The sequence below is a fragment of the Ylistrum balloti genome, unplaced genomic scaffold (genome assembly GCF_031769215.1).
Source record: "Ylistrum balloti isolate Yb309-2 unplaced genomic scaffold, AGI_CSIRO_Ybal_v1 Utg369620, whole genome shotgun sequence".
In the NCBI taxonomy this organism is placed as follows: Eukaryota; Metazoa; Mollusca; class Bivalvia; order Pectinida; family Pectinidae; genus Ylistrum; species Ylistrum balloti.
The window spans coordinates 434,455-460,173 of record NW_026781891.1 but is presented as its reverse complement, the minus strand read 5'-3'; the positions used below and the strand labels follow the sequence as shown (position 1 = coordinate 460,173).

Genomic DNA, 25,719 nt, shown 5'->3' with positions numbered 1-25,719 from the left:
ATAGCAGATACGCAATTTAACCGAAAGACACATTTGCATTTTAGTGTTATTACTGCATATCGAAATCGTTTTAATTCGATATGGATTTATGTCTTAGTTGAGGAGGAATGTTCGATATATCGAGTACCTCTGTTCCTTTAATTTTCAGCGTGTAATTTACAAGTCTTGCCATATTTCAGTAAAACTGGAAACATATCATTTAAATTTCTGAATGGTTTCCCATGAACACATAGTAATATTGCTTAATATTTTGTAAATTTGCATGCATTCCTCCATTCGCGAAGTTTTCGTAAATCCCGTAATTTGTCATGTAAGAAATCTCTTGATCAACTTTCAAAAGTTCGTGCGAGTTTGTAATAACACCGATGCGGTTCATACATTTCAACACTATTTGCTCTTTATATGTGACCTTTGTGTCCTTGTGACCTACTGGACTATTTTACAGTGATGACGTATTTACCCTGACAAGTGCCCTCGGCAGTTACCAAACAACCAATAGTCATCAACAGGGGTCACCCGCTCAGTCGTGTGAGTACTTGCGTCAATGGAAATGAAACTAGGCCAAACTCTAATATCAGACTAACCGCAAAGCATTAAAAAGTATTACATATGAAACTGACATGATAATGAAATCTAGCAAAAAAGGAAATGTAGTTTATCAGCCGCATGAATAGGTGAAATCAATATTTATAATAAATTAATGAAGAATGCAATATGCAAAGGGGTAATTTCCTCAAATGGAATTTTTTCTTAGATGGGAATACTTAATTTTACTAGAACTGCAATTAACTAGGGGTATATGACAGCAGGTTTAACACTTTATTTCTTGGCATGCAGAACAAGTCAATAAGTTTAGATCATTCATTTTTTAAGTGCAGTTAAAATTTGTGATTCTAGCATGGTTGATTTTTTAAGTGCATTTTGTTAAAATTTTCCCAGTGCTGGATTCTAATTTTGTAATCTATTCCTTCCCTGTAAAATTATCACTCTCGACAGATTTTATTTTTGAATCTTTTATTCACGAGAGAATGACAGAGCTTCTTCTGAACTTTATTATCAAATAATTCATTCATATTGATAAAAAAAATCGGAATTTTGTCAAACTTGCGTTGTGCTAGTTTTGCATTTTCTTTGCATGGAGTGTTTTCCTTGGATATGTCAGTTCATACATGAATATTCCATGTAAAAGTCATATCTATCGACAACGCAATTATTCAGACCATTTATAACATTTACCAATACAGTAACGTCAGACAACACTAATATAAAATATACCAAATTATATAAAGTAGATAGTAATTTTTACCGATTTCTACATATATACGCCTACACGCGGATGAATACGCCGATGCGGGGAAAAAAATCCGCGAAACGCACGTAAGGGTTCTAGACAGATCGGGTAAGATAGAAAAATCTAGGATGGGTTATTACGTGGGATGTTCCTGTGTGTGGTGCGATAATACATCGTCTGTACACAAGTAAAACATTCCAAAATATCAAATCACATAAAAATCCGCATGTGGTTTTATGATAATAATAGGTAATTGCAATACAACCTTTATTGTGGTGCTACAGGACCAATACTCGTATTTTTAAATACTTTTATGTCTTGAAATTCATTCGTGTTCTTTACGTCTATAAGATGTGCGTAAGGACTTTAAAATTATTTTCGTAAATAAACATATCATATTTCATTGAAATTACGAAAGTTGATAAAATCGGCGCAGTTCGATGAGTTACATTTTGCAAGCATTTGGCAACAGTCGGGTGAATTATATTATGGAAATTGATCGTTTCATTGCATTTATCGCGCAACCGTTTGCAGAAGTGGTTTTGCAATTTCGAAATGCCGGTTTAGTTAAATCCACTTCATTCTGAGTCAGTTTATGACAATATGCGACAAGGTCGTTATTTCAATTTGTCATTCGATGCTACAGATACCGGACCAACGAAGGAAACCGAGACTTGTTGGATTATACATAAATATACAACCTCTTAAACACTTAAGCCAGTGGTTGTTATCATTTCGAGCTGCATTCAAGATATCATTATTTCAGCTACGTAGTTTGGCTAACATTTTCTAACTGGTATAAACATGCAGCTCCACTTTGTTTTAGTAAACGTTTTTATGATATAGTCTGATAATGTTTTGCAATACATGGACAGTGAGAAGAATAGGCTGCTTCTCATACGCGACTAACACACATCTTGTGGATTTTTTTTTCACTGATCCGCATTTCATTAAGGAATTACATTCATTTTGACTGCATACACAATACATTGTAGTTTGAACGCAGTTGGAAACGATCATATTCTATAGTGCATGTCAATAAAAATATGTCCGTTGCCAACTGCTGTCATACTACCATATCCACAGACAATAAAGGTCAGCCCTTCTATTTGTATTCCTCATTTCATTTAAGAGACTTCACGAAGAAAATATTTTCCAGGGTAGATTGCGAGCTTAGTAATTAATGGTCCGCGGTTGCTGGGCTTGTATAGTTCCTGCAAATCTAAATCAGCATGTGAACATACCTAAGAACTTAAAAGTGAACAACACTACTTTCTATTTTCGAAAAAAAAATAGATTTTTAAATTGATTGATTTCGTAACCATTCGACATTTCTTCTATGATTTAATCGGTTGTCATGCATCAGCACTTATTGACACCACTCGGGAAGTGATACGGTCGAATGTTTTAGAAGTTGGATGAATTCATGTTTGTTCACTTCGAAAAGTTTATGATGCATCCGTGAAGTACAGAGTTTGTCAGCATTTCCGTAGTAATACGTTTACTTTATTTAATTTATTTCATGCATTTTTATGTGCTTCAACTTTAGGAACGAGAAAACAAAAACAAAATTCCATTTGACCTCTGAAATGTAACTTTACACAATTAAAAAAGGAAATGACTGTGATTAAGTGTTTAAATATTGGAGAGATAAGGAATGCAAATACTTCTCTTCTGATATGTAGACACGTATTTTGGTACTTTCGTGTTTTAAAACAAGAGAAAGTTGGCTAAGAGGCACCAGCAAGTTATTGAACACATAAGAAAATGCCAACATGTCGACATTATCATAATCCAAACGCAAACTCTATTAAATTAGGACAAAATATGAACAAGAGAAAGATTTACGCCGAGATTCCTGTACAAGGAGAATAAGACCATTTGTTTGGGAAGAGTAAGCGTTTTCTGCTTCATCGACGACACCCGTTATTTAAACCTTGGTCAAATCAAGAAATAGTGTCACGTTCTCAAATGAGAACAAGGTATACAACAATCGGTAACCTAACAAGCATCAAGCACATTCAGCATCATATCGCCCGAAAAAAACATTTTGCAGTGAAATCACTAAGTCGACCGTAAAACTTTAAGAAACAGTTCAGCTTGTGATTGCCAACAATCTATTTCAGATTTGCATCAATCGTTTTTGTATTGAAATGAAAGAAACATGGAGTATCTATACATCCATCTCATACACTTTCCATCTAACTATCGATAACGTAAAATATTTTATCAGATTATGCCGCCAGTAACCCACACATCACATTGCATTACATAAGTATAGTTGCGCCCATGCTTATGCGGTCAATCCATAATTTATTCTCACCAGCCAAGACTAATATCGTCCGACAACGAAGACCACTTATATGAAATGTATCTGAACAACTGGTTAGAACAAATACGTGTTAGGGGTGCAGGTATATTCAAATACATTTAATCACCTTTCGCTTTCAAGTTGTACATGCATGTAAATCTAAGGATTTTTTTACTCGCAGTGTAAATGGATCCGACATTACTATCACACATTATACATTACATTCTACATTATCATAACTGGTCATTGATAATCCTTGAGTTCTAGCTAGATCAAAATTTCCAGTTGCTTTATATTAATCCTCCATCATCAAATACATACAGCGACAACTTAAATTAGAATACATGACAAACAAACACGTGATGTTTACAAACATGATATAATTGGGTTAAGTGGTCTGGTGTGTTACTGCCGCCTTGACGGTAGGGTGCAGGATAAATGTATATACACTAATAAAATCATGTAGATGATACTTCCATTGTACAGAAGGGAAACGAGAGGCTCTTGAATCTAAAATGTCAATGATACATCAGATTGTTTTGACTTTAAAAACACAACTATATTTCAACCTCTAAATTAAATACATATATGAGTAAAAGATATATTAACAGGAATAGGACTCCTGAAAAAGTGAAAGGAGAACATGACCAAGTAAGCTTCATCGATTAATCAACTATGTAAACCTTGGTCCATACAATGTCACGTTCTCAAATAAGAACAAGGTGCACAACAATGAAAAAAAAAACCATTCAAACTAACATGCATCACACACGTCCAGCTTCAAATGAAACAGAATATTTCTCAGTGATATCACTCTGATGACTGTAAAACTTTTCATAAAATTTCATCATTTGAAACTCTTTATTTTGAGTTTGTCATGTAGTTTCATCGAACATCTTGAAATTCCGAACAGGATTTTGAATATCGAAACACCAGCGACATGTAAACTCCATGATATTTGGATGTGGAGATGTTGCTATCCAGATGTGCAAAATTCACAATAGGGAAATTTAAGAAATAACATTTATATCAGCCGTGTTTTATTGCTTGCTCGTCAGGTTGTTCAACCAAACCTTTGACAAAGGTTCTTTCTACTCCGCTAAGTATTTCTAGCTCAGGAGTAGTTTTATTGTGAGACTGTTAACTCAGGACGTGAAATTAAATGTATGTGCTTTTCGATGATCGATAGAAATAAGAAGAAAATGAACTCATGAAAAAGCCGAATTTCTAGTTGACAATGTTATCGAAAATTTTATCAAAACATTTTATTATATATTGATATATCGATGGTGCCCTGTCTAAATAACAAAACAAATTATAGGCCACATCGATCCTATATACCTATTATCATTGGAAATCAATGACATGATATGCTCTCTTACAGCCTTTATCTCAAACGTTTGCTACAAATATACCATCATGGAAAGTTTTCCACCAAGTATATTGATTTCAATTACTGGATAGCAACATTCATCCATTCTCAGCATATGGTGTGATATTTCACAATTGATTCTATATTTAGGGTCTTTTCTTTCGATAACTGACAGTAACATTCATAAGAAAAGTAACGACTGTTGATGGAGATTATAGGGAAGTTATTCTCACGACATAATTATTTCATTGACATATATTTTTGTGTGACATATGCCTGTTGGCTTCTAAGTATTTGCATGGTTCTCACATGGTAACATGAATTTACAAACTTCAGTTGACGGATGTCAACGATTAAAGTGAAGACGCTCCCATGTTTCCTTCCTGAACAATTGGAATTATTTGTCTTGCACTATTTCAGGAACCCCCATGTTTCTCTATCTTTTGGCCTTATTTTGTCACAGTTATGCAATTTGATGGATTTAACTGTCGAAAAGAAATAATTCATTTTTTAATTCATTTTTTATTCACTTTATCATAATTTTAAAAAAAAACTTTTAAATACACAAGATTACTTGTATATACTGGCTTTGATGTTGAGATTAAGATCACAGACCGCGACAAGGGTAATGTTTCATTTCAGCAGGTATTCCTAAGCACTGCAAATAAAGCAATAACACATACGATTATTTAGACCTGTAATTTCTGAACCAAGGAAACCATCTCGATGTACAGTACCTGTAAGGAAAATACACAAAACTGTTCCATATAGATTACCTTTACATTACCTTTAAAAATAGAATAATAAAAAAGGTTGATTATTACCATAACTCAAGCATGCAGCTTTGAAGAGACAGAATACATTTGCAATATATGTTGATTTAGGCAGATTTGAAAAAAAAATCGATTTATGCACAGAATGAAATTGAAATGTAGTTTCAGTTCAGAATATTGAAAACCTGTTGGCATGAGTAACCAAAACGAAAATCTTTTTACAATAGAACATTATTTAAGTTAAAGTATATCTAAGACATGTGTTTCAAACGCGTCAACTACTAGTATCTGAGATAGACAATATCTAATATAACTCTTTGCAAGTATTATCTGATGGCAGTCATCATGGGTTACCATTGGGGTGTTGTTGGGTGGACAAACATGTCCTCCCTCGGGATGAATGTATTTGCTGGTGTCGTATACGGTTGTTACTTATATCAATGAAGAATAGAATGGTGAAACCATTGATCGTCTTTAATATCCAAATTCGTTTCATTCTGTGAAAAATAATATACGAAATTTCATTGTGTAACATGTATGTCTGGCTTTCATTCGCTGATATAGTCTACTAATTGTAAATTGTCGGTGGTATTAAGATTTACATGTACAGATTGTAGATAAAAGAAGTCCAATACACTAACGTCAGACAACACTAACATCAAATATACCAAACTTAGATTATGTTATGTTAAGAGGTGCGTTAAGACTTTAAACAGCTTTTTTACAACAACTATAACATATTTCAACGAAATTATGAAAGTTTGTAAAGTTGGCACAGTTCGATTAGTCATATTTTGCAGCTATTTTGCTGCAGTCGAGTGTATTATGTTATGAACACTAATAATGTTGTTTTTGCATTCATCAAGCAACTGAGTGAAGGTTGGATAAAAGTTTATGGTATATGCACCTGATAAATATTTAGCTGATTATATTAAGGGCGTTTGTAACTTGCTTGGGAATCCGGCTTTAAAAGGACATAAAAGACACTGGTACATATCTAACGACATCAATAAATATTAATTATGTACAGGACTTATGACTCAGAAAAGGACTGTAAGGTGCAAAAATTGGTGAAATTATTGTACAATTATTGTATCTCATTTTATTTGGACGATACAGTTGATTTTGAAGCAAACATTTTCCAGTAATGGAAAATATAATTTTGATATGTTGTCAAGTATTTGGAGTGGCACTAGAGACACTATAAAGTCGCGTACCATTGTAATGGTCTGAAATTACTTATCTCATTCTCTAAAGGCATTCCTAATAAAGTTGTGCTTTACGGTAACAAAACCATACTGAATAAAACCTAATCCCTCTTTAAATTGTATAGGTTATTTTTTAATATCTTGCTGTATCCGTAATAAACAGCGTTTATTTTATTTCTTTTTATTATTTTAGTGCGTTCTTAAATTCTGATTTTGTCTGCTGACTTGAAAACTTATTGAATAATAGTACAAACCTCGACAATCTATAAATAGAATAAATGAACTCACTGTATTGACTAAGCAGTATCGGTATTCCTTTCAAAAGGATAACAACCTTAGCATATGTAGTTATCGCCGCTGTTAAAAACGAAAGTTAAACCCATTTTGTTCTGAGAATGTTTTTGACAAAATCACTCGATAAGGTTGTTATTTTTGTCTTACACGATATTGTTGGAAATCCAACCTATTTATAGACTTGTTGCATCATCCATAAATATACAACCTTTTAAACACTTAAGTCAGTTATTACTATTATCAGGAGATGTATTTAGGATGTCATGACTTTAGCTATGTAGTACGGAACATATTCAACCTAGTACAAACAGTCAGCCTTTAAGCTAAATAATTCCATTGTTGTATACCTTGTTCTCATTTGAGAACGTGGCATTACTTACTTGGATTGACCAAGGTTTACTTGGCGGATGTCGTCGATGAAGCAAAAGACGCTTATGCTTCCGGAACACTTGATCTTATTCTCCTTGTACTTTTTCAGGAGTCTCTCGATGTAAATCTATCATTTTGTTCATATATTGGCCTAGTTTTATGGAATTTGAGTTTGATTATGTTTTTATGCTATGATATTTTCGTGATTTTTTTAAAAAGTTTTTTTTTTTAATTTCTTTAAAAATCCATACTATTTGTTCTACTTTTTCAGTAACCAGTGTCACAATACGACTGCAACCTAGATTTGATGGTGCTTAGAATGGTAATTCTTAGTTTTGAGCAGCTAGTTGAGCCAGCGATAAAACGGTGTTTATATGGATTTTGGTGGAATTTAGAATTCGAATATAAATGGGGAAGGTCCGTATTCTTATCATAAATAGGAAGTCCTAATATTTTTAATGAAAGATGTTTAACAAGTATTTCATCCGAAAGATTACATGATGAATAGGGCGGGGTTTCCTTCGTCATCAAGCAAGTTCTTTTTGTACTCAGGAAATGTAATAATGTCCACAGAAAATGATCAAGTTATTGGATGTTTTTCTGCCTACACAATACCATAAACCTTAGTGTAGGATGATGGAAAGTGGTATTACAACATGTATCCATATTGATAAATTACAAATTGATTAACGACCCAATTTTTCCAAATATTAACTATCATTTCTTATTAAACAGGTAAAACAAATAAAATTATATGACTAGGAAAGCTATGTGAATGTTGTTTAAGTCAATATTTATGAATCATTAAGAGCCTAGTATGAGGCACCCTTTTAATTTTTATTACTCGGCGTTTTCCTGCATCATATTTAATTATATACTTCCCAAGTTGATATCGTTGTGTTACATTTTCAAAATTCGTCAAATGAAGCTTTCGGCTCTTGTTCAAAGAACAGTCAACGTGTTCATGAAGTGATAGAAGGACTATTTGAACTGTCACCATATACAAATGTTAGGAATGAAAAAAGAAAAACAAAAATGATATTTCCATTTGACCTCAGAAAACGTAACCTACTCAACAGGAAATAGGAAATGACTGTAATAATTACATGAATTCTGGAAAAATAAAGAAGTGAAACACCGTTGTACTTCTCTTCTTAGCGCTACACATCTTTTGGCACTTTCATGTTTTCAATCAAGGGGGGAACTGGACAAAGACACACTAAAATTGTATTTATACTATAATATATAATACATATATCCATTGCAAAATTAGGTGTAGCAGATTAACTGCATCAATCGTTTGTGTATTGAAATGAAAATTGGAAGAAACAGGAAGTATCCTTCATACATCTATCTTATAAATTTCCAGATAACTATTGAAAAGACAAAGTATATTAGCATTTGCTCGAACATCACACTTAATTACGCACCAATGATTATGAGGTCAACCCATGATTTCAGTACAATAACCAATAATAATATCGACCGAGAACGAAGACAATGTGAAACTTGTTTGAAGTATGTGAACAAATGTTCAGGACAAATACATGTGTGATGCTGATTTAACAAATTACATTTAATCACTTCTAGCTTAAAAGTTTTAATGATTGTGATATTTTACCTGCAGTATGAATGAATATTATACGTAAACCCTAATTTGTCATAACTGGTCATCGATAATCCATGAGGCGTTTCTCTACTATAATTGTATTTATTTTGTTCATGTCTCTATAAGTATAAGACTATTTCTTTTACATGTGTTGCTAACATGTATGCATGTATCCATACTTTTGACCAGGTAGGGCAATCTATTTGTATCCGCCTTACCTGTGCAACCAGTCCCGATACATGTTCTATTCGTAACAAACGCTGGTCGAGATATATTTACTAAGTAAAGCAAAGTGTCTTTGTAAGAGTAATGTAATAGTGTCGATTTTATTAATTCTGTCCCGCCGTTATTGGTGCGTCGGGTCATCGTGTTTTTCTGCGTCGTCTGCTATGCCTGTATATATGTTGTGTGCGCATGTCCAGTTTAACTTTGTGACATTATACATAAAAATGTGTCCAGGTATTGTCTCATTCTTGTCTGGTGGTCTTTGCTTGTCATTGACTGGGTTTTTAGTGGATAATTGACTTTTTACGGGTACAGATGTACAGTATTCAAGGCCGTATGCCGTGCAAATCTCTAATTTATTGTCCAGAGTAATAGATTGGTACTAGACTATAGGGACCCTTGACCCATTGTCAGGGTAGGTAGTTATTGTATTAATAAGATTGATATATGTGGAATTGATTTAAATTGTACATTTAATATTGTATCTGTATATTTGGATACTATGATTAGAGTCACCATGATCACTTTCGAATCAGATTAATTTATTTCAATGGTTTATGAGATATATATCTTTATACACCGTAGAATTCATGTTTGAAGACTATAGGAAATATATGTATACATGTATTTTATTCTTTGTATAGTAGAGTTGACTCAATCTTAATTTGAATAAATTCAAGTGAAACCGGACAAAGCCTTCGCCCCTTATTTAGACCATTTTTTACAGTAATGCATTGTACCTTGGTGTGAGAGAGTGTGAGTCATGTGGTCACTGGTATGAAAGTTTTCTTCGTGAGAAGTGTTCCTTTATTTGGTCAGACAGAACCTGAATATTAGATCGTGCAGACGTCTTTCTGACACTCTGGTCTTAAGTTACACAAAACACTTGTTGCATTGTAGAGCTTCTATTATATTCATATTCACTTGTAAATATGCATTCCGATTGCTGAATTTAGCTTTTAAACTACACATAATGATCTCCTCGTCCTTTCCCCAAGCCATACTTATATATTGATGTTATTTATCAAATTGCATAAGCTCACTGTGCGAGCTCCTAACAACAAATTGGTGCTAATGCTAATTGTCCAAATATGTTTATGGTTATTTCCAGTTTGTGTAGATGACATTGTCATTGTATGCAAGGGAAACGGGGGATGCTCGACTTTGAATGCCAATTATACATCATAGTTTTTTCTTTCAACACAAACAATATCAACATTTAAATATAAGTATAATCCACCTTGGGTGAAATATGAACCATAAAAACTTAAGCGTGAAGAGTTTGACTATCCCTTGCCGACAAATCAGGCTCTATGATACCGAACCGAACAATAAAATAATAACTGCATACATTTTACAGGTTTTGCTGTCGTTATAATGTAGATTAATGTTGACCCCTGCAACTTAACGTATTAACGAAAGTATACAATGTAACACTTGCCTTAATCGATGACGTCATGGTGTTTGCGACTCAAAAAATTCGTGATTGGTTGATGAGAGTTGCGTAATCATATGTGAAATAATATTTTTCGTTATCATGGTGTGGAATACAGAATTCGAATTTACATAACTTTCGAACAAATACATTTAGGTGTGAATTTTTAAAACAGGAACATTGTAAAGTAATGCGATTTTCTATCCGAATGCCCAACGACCATCATATGTGTTATCAATACACAAAATGCATCAACGATCTATATCCCAGTGTACACCTGAATAATTTTAACCATGAACTCACAAATTGCTTCATTTTCATGCAGATATTGCCGTAAGCTCACCTTATCTCTTGGTGAAATCGTTATTTTTCAATCGAACCATGAAAGACAATCACATGGGCAGGACTTTTTGAATGGTTAAACAATGCTTTTTCCGGTAAAATAAATTTAGTATCACATTTATGTCATTTAGAAGTTGCACTTTGCAAAATTCGATGTCGATGTAAATGCTGATCTCTATCCCTGTTATGGGACTTTACGCAAATTGGATATAATGTCGAGGGCGATACATATGAAATAGATCGGTGTGTTTGAGACCTGCAGCGGCTAGGGAATGATAAAAAAAGACGTTGAGGAAGAGTATTATAAAGGCAAAATACTGAAAAGCAACATTAATGATAATGTCTGACAGATATTTTATTTCTTTGTGGAACATGGAGCTGGACATGTTTGATACGAGTTTGTATGCCTTGTAGCATAGTATTGAACTTTATCGCATTTTGGAACGTGACAATATTTTGCGAGGATTAACCAAAAATCACAAAAGGGTGCCCTTCCCGAATTCCTGGTTTTATTCTCCTTAAAGTTTTTTCAGGAGTCCCCGTGTTTCGTCCTTTATATTTTGGCACAGATTTGTGTGTCTTTTTTAAGTGGATATTTCGTTTACATGTTGGTATTTTCTATCTGTTTCATTTATCGGATTGCAATGGCGATTATGAATAAAATTTTTTAGTTTACTAACCCTCGCTATACGACATGGAAATCAGTGTTTACTGTAAGCTCGGTCATTCATTTGATTTTAACTTTCGAATACACTAAATTAATTATAATGCTGGAGTCATGATGTTGAATAAGGTTATATATCGTGACTAGGGTGATATTGGAACTGAAGCGGATATTCCTAACCACTGCAGATATAGCGATAATACATCAGATTATTTAGAACGATGGTTTTAAAAAACATTGAAAGGAAAACACATAACACATACAAAATATTTCCATACAAATAAGACAGTTTATTATAACCGTTGAAAACAGGATGATGCAAAATATATCATTATCATAAAACAAGCTTGCAGATTTGAAGAGAAAGATTACATTTGAAAAAAAAAAATATTGTTATAAGCAGAATTTCGATTTGAGAAACAAGTCTGACAGAATTCATTTATACATAGAATGAAATTGCTTCAGTCAAAAATATTGAACACCATGTCTCACGTGATATTTGATATTAGGATGTTATTATGTATAGATTTTTTGGAATTTCAAGGAGTGGCGTCTTAGTTCTGGAATGACAACTTGACGAGTCTTTTGGTACTAATAAAAACTGTACATGTATTTGAGCTACATTATCTTACAGTATTCAAGCACGTTTTACGGTGAGCACAGAAAGAGTCTAGCGCGCAGTGCATTGCGACCTTAGAGCGAGACGAGTACATATTACAACAGGAAAGATCGAAATATATCTTCTAATCTGCTTTTTTTCATTCTGCGAACACCGTATAACCGTTCCTCTCATCCTATTTCTTAAACCAAAAATTTCTGTCTCTGAATTAATATTTAATGTCAATATTCACATTTATTAGGCTGTTACTGACATTAACATTTTTATAGACTATGCTCAGTTAAGAGACAGTAAGAGACAGAACTGACTGTTCATAAAAGTGGTAGAAATGCATTCACCATGGTTGCGGTGAATTAACCAATGATCCTCGCAAATACCCTGCAATTATGGGCTCATTTCAAAACAAAACAAGTCTATTTGCTTCATTCACCTTATCAGACCCGTTTGTTATTTTTATGCCATTCATTGTGTGTTTTTTCCCTCTCCGTTTCGACATATAAATGCAATTACCAGTGATACTAATAGCAGCTTGGTACCGGACGGAATAGCCCGGCTGAACAGTATCGGGCTGTTTCTTGTAGTATTTGACATTAACTGGAGGTACAAGGCTGGTATAATTATTTATAAATCAGTTTAAAAATAGTTAATTGTAAGGACTGAAAAGGTTTTGTTTTAAAATGAACCCACGATTTCTGGTTACGTTGCTGGAATAACTCACCGCATACATGCGTGATGCGTTTCTACTACTTTCATGTTCCGTTCTGTCTCTAAATGATCATAGTCAATAAAATTGTAAATATCAATAACAACAAAATAAATGTAAATATTGACATTAAATTATTATTTTAGAGACAGGAATTTTCGAATTTCCTATCACTGTGTGCATAGGTTGTAGTGATGCTAGAGATTTATCAATATGAAATAAATCTTGTGAATATTTCCATACCAAATATCATTCATTATTTGTCTCTTCAACTAGCATTTTATTCGTTCTACAATTTGGTTTTTCAAACAACGTACATAATGTCATTGATAGAAAATATACTTACTTTAGATATAACGAAAGGATTTTAAGATATTAAGTTCCTCCTGTAGAACGATCAAGGCCAGAAATGATAAGCATAACTCAGTAAGACATAATTTCAAAACAGTTGATTAATTAACTTCTGTTGAATAGTATAAATCATTGTAATGCAACAAGTCTCTGATTTGCTCATATCAATGATACTCAGGACAAAGAGATCAGGATGTGTACTATTATTTCTAACAAATCTATTGAAGATCTTGAAAGCTTGGTTCAATATTCCTTTCGTAGTGGCATCGGGTACATCGCCTGAATCATCATCATGCGCAAGTGTGTCCTTACGGGATTACCTACACAAAGGAGAATGCGAAAGAGTTATATGTATTGGCATACTGATGCATAATGAATTTCCATTTATTCAGTATATGGATGATGATATGCGGATAATAATGTATTTGTATCCCTTCAGCTTAGTTTAGTATATTACTTTATGGCTCTATATGCTACATCCAAGCTTCTCTTAAATGTGACTCATGCATCGTTTTTATTCCTATACTGTCAAATCCTTGATTTTCGTGGATGATCATTTTGGTCATTTTCGTGGATGTCAACGATGAAATTAACGGTTAACATAAGCATATTTCATAAGTACAGTCTATCGGCGAAATCAAGTGCCTACGAAACAGCATTCGTTTTAAAATTTCAATAATTTTAGTTTAAAGATTAAACATGGCTGGAATACGAGACACAGAGATATATTTCAATAACAAGATTTACAAAGGGCACAAAAAAGGCTGCGAATTGTGGCTATGTGATGTATGAGTGGGTGGCTTGATTCATCTTTCATATCCGTATGCAGAAATTATTGTAGGTTGGGTATCTTAAAAATGGAAATCTGATGAAGATGGCGTTACTGAAACATCTTAAACAATTAATGAACCGTAAGGTGTAACAAAAAAAGAACAATGTGTCAGCAAAGTCTTCTGTCAGAAAATAGAATAAGATCATCACAATGTACGCAAATATAATATTACATACATTTGTATGTGTGTATGAGGGGGCGTGGAAAGTGAAATGATACAACACATAATCAGAGATCTTCGACTGGAAACGATCATAATCAGCAAAAAATGAAAAATGCTCGACAATTGTGTAAGGTAAATTTCAACATCTGAAGCAGCAGGTCGACTTCAATAGCATTTTTAAGATGCTATTGACCATCCGTATTTTTACTGGAATCAAGGGATCGCCAAATCTTAATTAAGATAATAGTCACTCTAACTAGGTTTCTTCAACAGATTCAGCAATTACTTTACAATCATGAAACTTGGTGGTACAAAATGAAGTGGGAAAAAAAACCTCTTATAAACACTGCTGGTATATTGAAGTGAAAAAGTAAGTATAGACTGGAGTTTAGGACAACATCGTTCTAAGGAAGAATTGTAAAATAAATACCTATTATGTATCTTTTGAAAGTTCAATTTATTGGTTAATCATACTATATGAAGCGTTAAGTAACGTTCGGTACACTGATGTCAGTTACTTAACAATGTGGTGAGGGGTCATTAATGGAAACGTCCAATTCAAGGTCTATTTAATATCGCGTGTAATCACAGCGTTGATTCTTCTCCTCATGGACCTGGTATGCCGTGGGATAGTGTTCCTAGGAATGATCTGCCATTCCTCGTGGAGAGCCTGCTCAAGTTGTTGGTGGGTTTTGGCGTCGACGTACACGGCGGTTAAGAAATCCCAAATGTGCTCTATCGGATTTAAATCCGGGGATTTTCATAGCCACGGCAACATTAATGTTATTGGTTCTCAGGAAGTTTTCTATTGCCCGCGCAGTGTGCGGGGTGGCGTTGTCACGCATTAAGTCAAGTCTGAGCCATGACGTCTGACATATGGTAAAACCTCTCGGTTCAGTACCAAAGCGCAATAACTTGCTGCTGTAAGATTCCCCGGAATCGTGATGAGATCTGTTTGGTCATTATGTCTGATTCCTCTCAACACCAGAACACTTACCCCTTGATGTTGAAATTGACGTTGGCGAGCCCACTGAAGACGTTGACGTCGATGACGTTGTGACAAAACCAAACCTTTACATGGCCGCCGAGCTCTTAATGATAAAGATTTCAGCCGTCTTCGAATTGTCCATGGACTGACACGATTCCAGTAATAACGTCGTGACGTCAACGTCGACGTCAAATAACGATCTCTGAGATGACACAGGCTGATGTACCTGTCCTCGGACGTTTTACGCGCTCGACCACTTCTTGGAAGATCTTTTCTTGTTCCGTGAATACTATACTTTCTCCACAATTTAATGATTGTCAGTCGTGTCACATTGAACGTTCGGGCAACGTCAGTTTGTCTGACGTTGACTAGGAACATTCCAACTGTCCTGTCTCTTTGTTCCTTTGTGTCGTGGTATATCTGTATTTGTCAATTATCAATGGCGAATTGCCGGGGTACGTCCCTAGTACAGATGTAAGTGCAGATAACACGATACACATCGATACCGTGCACTGCACGTGCAAAGTTAGAAAAACAGCAACATTCGGTTAGACATTTTTTTTCGCTTGGATTGTTTTTCGTTTGTTTTCATTTCAGAATATCATTTTGTGTGAAGAATATCATGTTTATAAATTATACCGATCTTTCTCTCAATTTAGAAAAGAAATATATTTTTCGCATGTATACTTACTTTTTGCACCTCAGTATATATTCGTTCGCTTAGAATTTACACACGTAAATATATATTTCATCTGGTGTCAAATAGACAAATAAAACAGTTGAAATAAATATAAATGATATTTACTGACCTCTTGATTAGTATTACATGGAGAAACGATGAGAAATTCCATTGCAGCATGGCGTCCCCCACGCAGAACCAATGGGTTATAGTTATTTGGGTTGGGATGACCTCCTTTGGTATGTATATATTTTCCACCAAGGTGTCGAATATGATGATTATGGGTATCGATGAAGAACAAGGCTGCAGCATGACGTTCCTGATGTAGAACGAGGTCAGTTTTATCTCCAGGGTTCAAATGTCCACCTAGTGGTCGGATATATTTTCCACTTACAACGTGTCGGATATAACCATAGCCGTTTTTTGTTTGGTCAAATGCGAAATGCATGCTAGCGTGTATGTCTTGGTGGACAATCATTTTAGTGTCATTACTTGGGTTAAGAGAACCACCCAGTGGATGAATGTATCTTCCACCAGATTTGTGCTTGATGACAAAAATTGCCATGGCCTCTGACAATTTGCTTCCTTGGCTATCTACAGGACAGAGATAAATGATTATTTTTAACTGAGTTTGTTAAGCAATTTTTAAGAAGTGTATAAAAGACAAATGAATAAGAAACAACTATGATATTTTGAATTTGATTTAGAATAACAAACCATGAAAAAGCATATTTCGGCGTTTCCGTCCTTCTGAGACTCGACAGTAACCGTATGGCCTAAGTTGTTGAAACATTGAGGCAATAATATCCATAATGTTCGTAAGCGACCTTTCGTCAGTGATTAATTTAATGGATACTCTGGCAACACAGTACATAAAATGTTGATATTGTTTTAGATACCTACATTAAATGTTCCATGACTATTTTTCTAGTCAATAAGATACTAACCGTTACTGTCGCAATGGTAGAAGGTGTAGATTTCCTCTGCAGATCAGCTGTACCGTCCCAAACAAGCCATTCTTTTATACTATCTCCAGATATCGATTCATTTTAACAGAAAATCCTGCCATTCATTGCATTCCACTCACAATACACATGTTAGCTATATATTTCCTTTAAAGTATAGAACTGAAATGTTTTGTCATCGATTGTATATATTATTCATGAAGTATATAGCATTTTACAGTCAATAACCAGTTTTCAGACGAAATACATTTAGCTTGCACTGAGAAAGAAACCAGATTGGAGGTGACCTTCCAGCAAATAACCATCATTCAGGAACCAAGCAGTTTGGTTTTTTGTTACCTGCGATCCGTCCTCTAAGCTTACACAAGCTTGTAAATTTCTACACGTTTTAGTTCTCATACTAAATTTACAAACCGTATATCAGTGTTTTTCTCCCTCTTGTACTTATAATGATAGATACGAAATATTTCAACGATAAGAAAAAAAAACTTGTCGCAAAAGAAAATCATAGTTTCCAAACACTTTTTAAAAACCCAATGATTTTGTTCATTCGTTTATTCGCAATGTACATAAATCAACCAGATACATATGGAAATTTACTAGTCATTTAGAAACATATTGTTTATTAAATAGTAAATATAATGAATAGATAATATATTAATATTTTGGTATGAATGATATTATATAATATTCTTGGCACTGAAGTCATACTCGTCCATTTTGTTTCTACTATGCCATATTCATCTTTCTTGTGCTGCTATTAATCATTCTCTGTAGCGTTGTAGACAGGTAACTTACTTTTCTGAGTGCTAGAACAAAATCACAATCAAAAACAGTAATAGATACGTAAGTACGTAAAAAATCAGATACACACTATTATCTAACACTTCAAAAAAACAACATAGATAATTGATCTGATATGATACAAAATTAAATGATCGATATATTTTCCTTAAAGATACTAACGTATCTCTACAAAAAAACCAATATGATTGGTTACATCAAATGTATTTGTTTTGAAAGGTAACGGATTTCATCTTAATTGCTCCTAATTGGAAACGTTTATATATATTTTGTGTAAAAGTTTTCTCTCTATTAAGATATTTTATTGACGAATTCATTCTTTATCACCTATTCATACTTTTCAGTGATCGTATGTCCTGCTTTTCAGTTGACATAATTTTGTACTTTATTGAATGTATTTAATTGAAGGTCACATAAATACAACGAGCTATTGACAAATAACTGGAAAGATTATATCAAGGTAAAAAAAAGTAGGGATTGCATGTGCTGCTCGAATAAAAGTAGTTTCAGATATAAATTTCTCAGAGTGACAAAATTGTTCAAGAAATACTGCCAAATGATGAGAGTTATTACGCTATTCATATGTTTATATCGAACAGGTGATGTGCGTTTACAAAAATATAAAAATATTTGTTATCTCGAATAACTTTTAAAGCGTCAAGAAACCCATGCGTTCATTTGTATATCTTTTAGTGTTTTTAATTAAAGAAAACCAGTATTGCATCTATGTTATTTTCAATTAGTCATATTATCAAAAACTTCCCGGATTGAGGAACTTCGCACTTCCCTGTACATTTGGATATAGCCTTACGCAAAATGCTATTTATAAATGTGTATATTCCCTCTCAAATAACCATCATGGAAAAATACAGCCTAGGAATATACGCTTCTATAATTTTTCCGGAGGTAGCTGATACTTAAATGCATTATACAGATCTGCGTGTTTAAAGACACCAGAACATGATAACACACGAAATTGACTTGGTTCTTTTTATAGCTGAATATCGACGGGTTCCCTTGTAAACAAAAAGAGGCCTTTCTATAAATGTAAAATTTATTTTAGTATGTAATTCCCAATTTCATGCTTTCGGGACCAAATGTTAAAATATAATTTATCCTTTTAAAAATACAGCAATATCTCAATCTGTTTTGAAGATTTTTGTTATGAATACGTGCTGGATATCACGTTTAGGTTCTAAATGAGCGCTGAAGTCAGTACCTTAAGTCAAGATTATGCGTAGTTATATGAGGTGCTCGGGCCTGTGACGAATGACTGCTGAAGCATGACCACATTCCTTACTGATCAACATTTACTTCACTCAATGTGTTTAGGTAAACGTGTGTACGATCTAAGAGTATGATTCACTTCAATTATGATGTTAATAACGTGTCTTGTCTAGTTTCTTACTTGCAGTGCAATACTTTACCTTCTGTCCAAAACTACAAATTTATGATGATATACTTTACTTTGTGGAGATATTTGCTAAAAGAGCAATTCATAGTGACTTACCATGTCCCTTGACTAGGTTATTGTATCAAAAGAAATATGTATATTTCAAAATTATCCGGCGCATATATGTTTGATGGAACATATTGAATTCTCATCACAGTGTTTTCATTACAGATGATAGCAGAAGTGTCAATATCTCGGATATTTCTGATAATAGCATTCACCTGTATACTTTTGCTTTGTTATTTTAGGCACTCGAGACGGTGTTCATATCTAACTTAGCTACAATCTCCCATTTCTTCAAATGCTGTTTAGAGATAAATGGTGGTTCGTTAAAATCTTCAAATGTAAATTAAATTTAATCGCAAACACTTTCTATCATTTCACAGCCGTAGATTTATTGAAACAGATAAATATTGATATTTTAAGTGTAAAGTTTGCTTTTTAAGTCCTTGTTTGTTTCTGTTGCAGCAATTCGAATGTTTTGCTTACCACTAATTACACGAACTAATCCAGAAGCAACCGGGTCTGTGTTTGTTTAGTATATACTTACATATTGACCGCTCAGGCCACCAGTAACTTATATGGCATTTGAAAGCAGGTGACACTAAATTTATTTACAAATAGGTTACTGTATCAGTACTTACTTATCATATACCATTACATGAATAAATTATGTACAAGTCTTCTGTCACATGATGTTAGAACGTTGGTGATCCTTAAACATACGTAGTTTGTAAATTTCCAAGACAAGCCATGAATAATTGCCTTTTATTAGATATATGTCACACGATTGGGGATGTCGTTATGAAGTCACTTTTTCAGCAAATCTTTATGTCTAATTTCGAATTAGGTTTAATTTTAAATTTCATCACCTACAACTTTTAAGCACTGTAAACTAACAAAAATATCATGTTTGATTTACATGTTTCAGTAAACTATAGTAGAGACATTCTCAGTTTAAGATAACAGATAACGAAAACAGATTGCCCAAACTCTGTCATCATGATGTGTTCAAATTTAAGTGCATTTTTACTTCTGTTATTTTATCATGACCACATGAGAAGACATATGTAGGTTTATCATTGATATGTATTGAAGTTTATATATATATCTGTTTCATTATCAATACATACATTTTTGTGTACAATAAGAGGAGCCTAACAATACTGTGTATAGTTCTAATCTGTACCCACTTGTCTAACACATGATCAGCTTACACCTTGTAAATCTCAATACGTTTCAGCCTGCCGGTGTTATACGTATGTTCAACCTTTACGTACACACCTGATATACAAATGTATCTTTTAAATCCCATATGATTTACTTATGGAAAAATAGTTTTGGATAATCATTTTGTTATAGTAAACAGGAATCATTTTGAAAAACATTAAGATGAATGATCATTGCATGAACGAACTATTGAAATCGGGACATGGTCATCAGTGTCAGGGTTAGCTCGAAAGTATTCAGAGTATATAAACACCCTTATCGAGTTTATACACGCATGAGTTCTGCGGGTAACCTGTAGAAAAGCAAGGTACTTGCTAGTATGTTTGTTGTAACGATGGCGGTGTGGTATCTAGGTCTCGTGCCATGACAAAATGCTTTCTAATAATAGCATTGATAGTAACAAAGAGGGAAATCCCGCTGTACCGTAAAAATAGACGAACGCCACCTATAAAACTGATCTACACGGGAAGATTTTTAAACGTGAAGCTACCTGTTGAAAATATTCAATGGGTTAAATGCATCAAATATTCATCATTTACTTCACCAGCAGAAGAGTTGAAACATTACACACACTGGATATTGCGGCTAGTAAAAGGTAAGTCTTATTGTCTGTTCTAAAAAATCATATATTGATCAATTTGATACCGCGTGGTCGAATGAGGACAAAGCATTTCCGCCTATATGTGTGGGTACTTGCTTCATGTAGAAATATGAACACAGCACCACTATATTGTAGAACATCCTGAATGTAAATGGCATATTGCTGATGTAAATGAAAATATTTCTTAAACATTCTACACTTACATGTACAATTATCTGTTGTGAAAATCCTCAACCACATTTTTATCCAAATCACATAAGGACAATTACTTTAAATGATTCTTTATGATTCAATTGTATCGACCTTTCCTTGTGTCCTAACTACGACTGGCGGGGACATGGTTTATATACAACATGAGGTATTGTATAGAAAACCCTTTCTAAACACTTGGACAGACACGCTTTACATGGCACAACTATATCCCTTGTGTTACAAACCACTTAATGTCATCCACAACTTCCCTACTCTTAACTATCTGCTTCCGGTAAGATGTATACGAAACCATGTGCTAAATACATGTCTTTGTTCGTAATCATTACAGAAAACAAACAGGAAGAACAACAAGAAGAGATAGTATGGTGTGACCACACAAGGAAGACATTGTTTTGCTTTATGTTACAATCTTCAAAACGCAAGACTTCAGCATTGAACTGGGATAATACACACCATGCAGTGCCAGAATCCTTGCTCTGCTAACAGCATATACCCAAACCTAATTCATGAAAGTCTCGACCCTGAGTCCAAGAAGAACCTTGCTGCGTATTTCTGTGAGGGTTGCTTCAAAGATAATGAATGTATCAACTCGTCAAACGTTGAACAATTTCTCGCCATATCACGGCAGCTTCACCATGAAAAATTACAGCAGGAATGTGAAAACTTTCTCAGAAGTAACAGTATGTGCCGACGACTCAGCATAGAACCGAGATCAAACAAGGAGGCCTCCCGATACCAGTTAATGTTTACTGGACATAGAGAAGACCGATCGTCTGGTCCTCTTGATCTCCACCTGTATGATTGTAGAAAGAACTTTCAGAAAACCTGTCGGATACCAGAACTTTCCGGTGTAAGATCTGGATGTGCAGTTTGCTGCTTGCAAGAGCATGGCAATGACGCACCTCATATGTACATTTCTGGGGGTGGGAAAGGTTCAGGAGACGTGTATCATTGTGACATTGTGATGAACAAAAGGAAGAAGTGTTCAAAACGTCTAGTGAAGGGTAGATCTCAACACTGTATGACATGTGTTCAGAACAAACTATATGTACTGGGAGGGAAATGCAGCAAAGGAGAAGCGATTCGTTCGGTCGAAGAATTCATTCCAAGACGTCATTCCTGGAAGATGGCGGGAAATCTAGAAATAGCGATCCACAGTGCTACAGCAATTAAGCACAATAACCAGATCTACGTGTTTGGGGGGATTTTAGACAATGGAAAAGAAACCAATCTTGTTCAACTATATGATCCCACAAGAAAAACATGCAAACTTTTGGCCAGCCTCCCCTTTCCTACAACAGGTGGCCAGGCGGTCGTGCGAAACGGAAAGATCTTCGTCACTTGTGGCAGTGGGCGCCTTGTTTCGTATGATCCAGAATCAAACAGACATGTTATCTGTACACAAATGCCAGTATGTTGTACAAACTTTGCAATGTTTGTGGAAAAAGAAGGTGTTTTCTTTGCTGGTGGCAAATCTCAGAATGACAATAACGCTCTAAAAACGGTGTATGTGTATTCGCCCGAAAACTGCACGTGGCACGTGTCAGACAAAGAATTGTGTGCGCCACTGTCGGTATTTGGTACGTGTTCAGTAGAAATCCCGGCTGATTATGGTCTTGTTCCATTTTTCAGCTAAGTACTTGCACAAGAAACTTTTCGTTGTAGATCAGCATATATCCAGTGATAATATATATTTACTTTTTGTGATAAAATTTTAATCTTCTCTTTTGTAAAATAACTTAAGCATATTTATTTTGTTATTCTGATATGACTTCTATTTTGGTGCTCATTTATTTTCTTTTAAGCATGTGCAATATATTTTTCTTAATTGTCTTCTCTCTAAGTCCAAGCAAACTGTAATCAATTTGTGTACATATATGGTTATCTAAGTATATAAATGTTTGAGTACATATAACACTGTATTTTATATATGTGACAAAATAAAAGATTGAAAAATACATATTTTCTGCTTTTATGCAATATTTCCTCTGATTACTTAATACTGATTCAATTGAATATGTACACTCATAAATCAGTTGCAAAATAATTTTGGGAGGCATGTAGTGTTAGATATATAGTTTTAGCTGTGAGTTATGTAGTGTTAGATATATAGTTTTAGCTGTGAGGTATGTAGTGTTAGATATATAGTTTAGCTGTGAGGTATGTAGTGTTAGATATATAGTTTTAGCTGTGAGTTATGTAGTGTTAGATATATAGTTTTAGCTGTGAGGTATGTAGTGTTAGATATATAGTTTTAGTTGTGAGGTATGTAGTGTTAGATATATAGTTTTAGCTGTGAGGTATGTAGTGTTAGATATATAGTTTAGCTGTGAGGTATGTAGTGTTAGATATATAGTTTAGCTGTGAGGTATGTAGTGTTAGATATATAGTTTTAGCTGTGAGGTATGTAGTGTTAGATATATAGTTTTAGCTGTGAGTTATGTAGTGTTAGATATATAGTTTTAGTTGTGAGGTATGTAGTGTTAGATATATAGTTTTAGCTGTGAGGTATGTAGTGTTAGATATATAGTTTAAGTTGTGAAGTACGTAGTGTTAGATATATAGTTTTAGTTGTGAGGTATGTAGTGTTAGATATAAAGTTTAGCTGTGAAGTACGTAGTGTTAGATATATAGTTTTAGCTGTGAGGTATGTAGTGTTAGATATATAGTTTTAGCTGTGAGGTATGTAGTGTTAGGTATATAGCTTTAGCTGTGAGGCATGTAGTGTTAGATATCTAGTTTAGTTGTGAGGTATGTAGTGTTAGATATATAGTTTTAGCTGTGAGGTATGTAGTGTTAGATATATAGTTTAGCTGTGAGGTATGTAGTGTTAGATATATAGTTTTAGCTGTGAGGTATGTAGTGTTAGATATATAATTTTAGCTGTGAGGTATGTAGTGTTAGATATATAGTTTTAGTTGTGAGGCATGTAGTGTTAGATATATAGTTTTAGTTGTGAGGTATGTAGTGTTAGATATATAGTTTTAGCTGTGAGGTATGTAGTGTTAGATATATAGTTTTATCTGTGAGGTATGTAGTGTTAGATATATAGTTTTGGTTTTTTGGTATATAATGTTGAATATGTAGTTTCAGTTATTCAACAATATATCATGTTTAATGTAAAGTATCCATTGTAGGATATTTACCTAAGTTCTATAGTAAATAATTATAAATTTGTCACCTGCATTGAAGGCTACATCCCTTAGAGATTTGAACACTAGATCCATGTTCACTCTGATATCTCACAATCATGTGTAACAGGAAATAATCTTTAATCTACATCAATTTTCCTTGTCAAGTTTGATATGTATAAGCTCCAACATCCGCTTTGGAGATCTCTTCTCTACCAACAGGTTTATTTTTAACCAAGTTTCATCATTCAAGGTCATTTGAAAAGGCAATCGTTAATAAAACACTTTCGTATGTATAAATTTATCAATATCGGATGTGTCGTGTAACTTTTCATGTACTTCAAATGTGTAGCTTAGTGTCTCCTAAGAATTTGAATGTCCAAGGACCTCTCACAGGTGATATAGTGTCACAATCACAGTAAGGTGTAGTTCTATAGCTAAATAATAAACTGGTTCTTATCAGAAAATTTAATATCCAGGTGCGATCCACATCCTGGATACCGACAAATTTCAAAGCTCGAGTATCACTCCTCAACGGAAACACCAAATAGTACACTTACTATTTATAGCGCTAGCACACTGTCCATCAATATCAAAGAGAGGCCGTTCGTTTGCTTTCTGATGTTGAATGGAGATTAGAAAGGAATTTTAGATTCGTTACTTATGTGTTGTATACTTACTGCATTTCAATGCCGCCGCACGTGTGATATAAGCTGTATTCACGGGCATAACCCGTTCCGGTACAAACGTTCATATAATGATAAATTATCTAATATTTCTGTTGTTGTTTTCAGTTAAAGGGAATTTAACTATTCCCATTTACGCCGATAACTTATAAAAAAAAAACCTGCAAACTGAATAGTTAATATAAAAAATACAGCTATTGACAAACTGAGGACCAAAGTTTTATCAATACTTTGTATAACTGTCAGGTATTAACGAGCAACATTTAGCATAAAGTTAACCGGGTGTTAGTATTATAGGAGTGTGAAAGAAAAATAAGATTATACCAGGTTAAAAATTGTAGATCATAACAAAAATGTTTTTGTTCTTAACCTTCCATACTTGTTATCACATATTCGGGACAGACTCAG

At 34.0% G+C, this 25,719-nt stretch overlaps 1 protein-coding gene across 1 annotated transcript; it reads left to right on the top strand.

The window, feature by feature from the left end:
• The first annotated feature begins 21,159 nt into the window (after window positions 1–21,159).
• Window positions 21,160–23,450, top strand: LOC132549580 (kelch-like protein 35). Its single transcript, XM_060213525.1, has 2 exons — window positions 21,160–21,275; window positions 21,823–23,450. Exon 2 carries the CDS (start codon window positions 21,949–21,951, stop codon window positions 23,128–23,130), a length of 1,182 nt encoding a protein of 393 aa, XP_060069508.1. The 5' UTR covers window positions 21,160–21,275; window positions 21,823–21,948; the 3' UTR covers window positions 23,131–23,450.
• The last annotated feature ends 2,269 nt before the right edge of the window (window positions 23,451–25,719 follow it).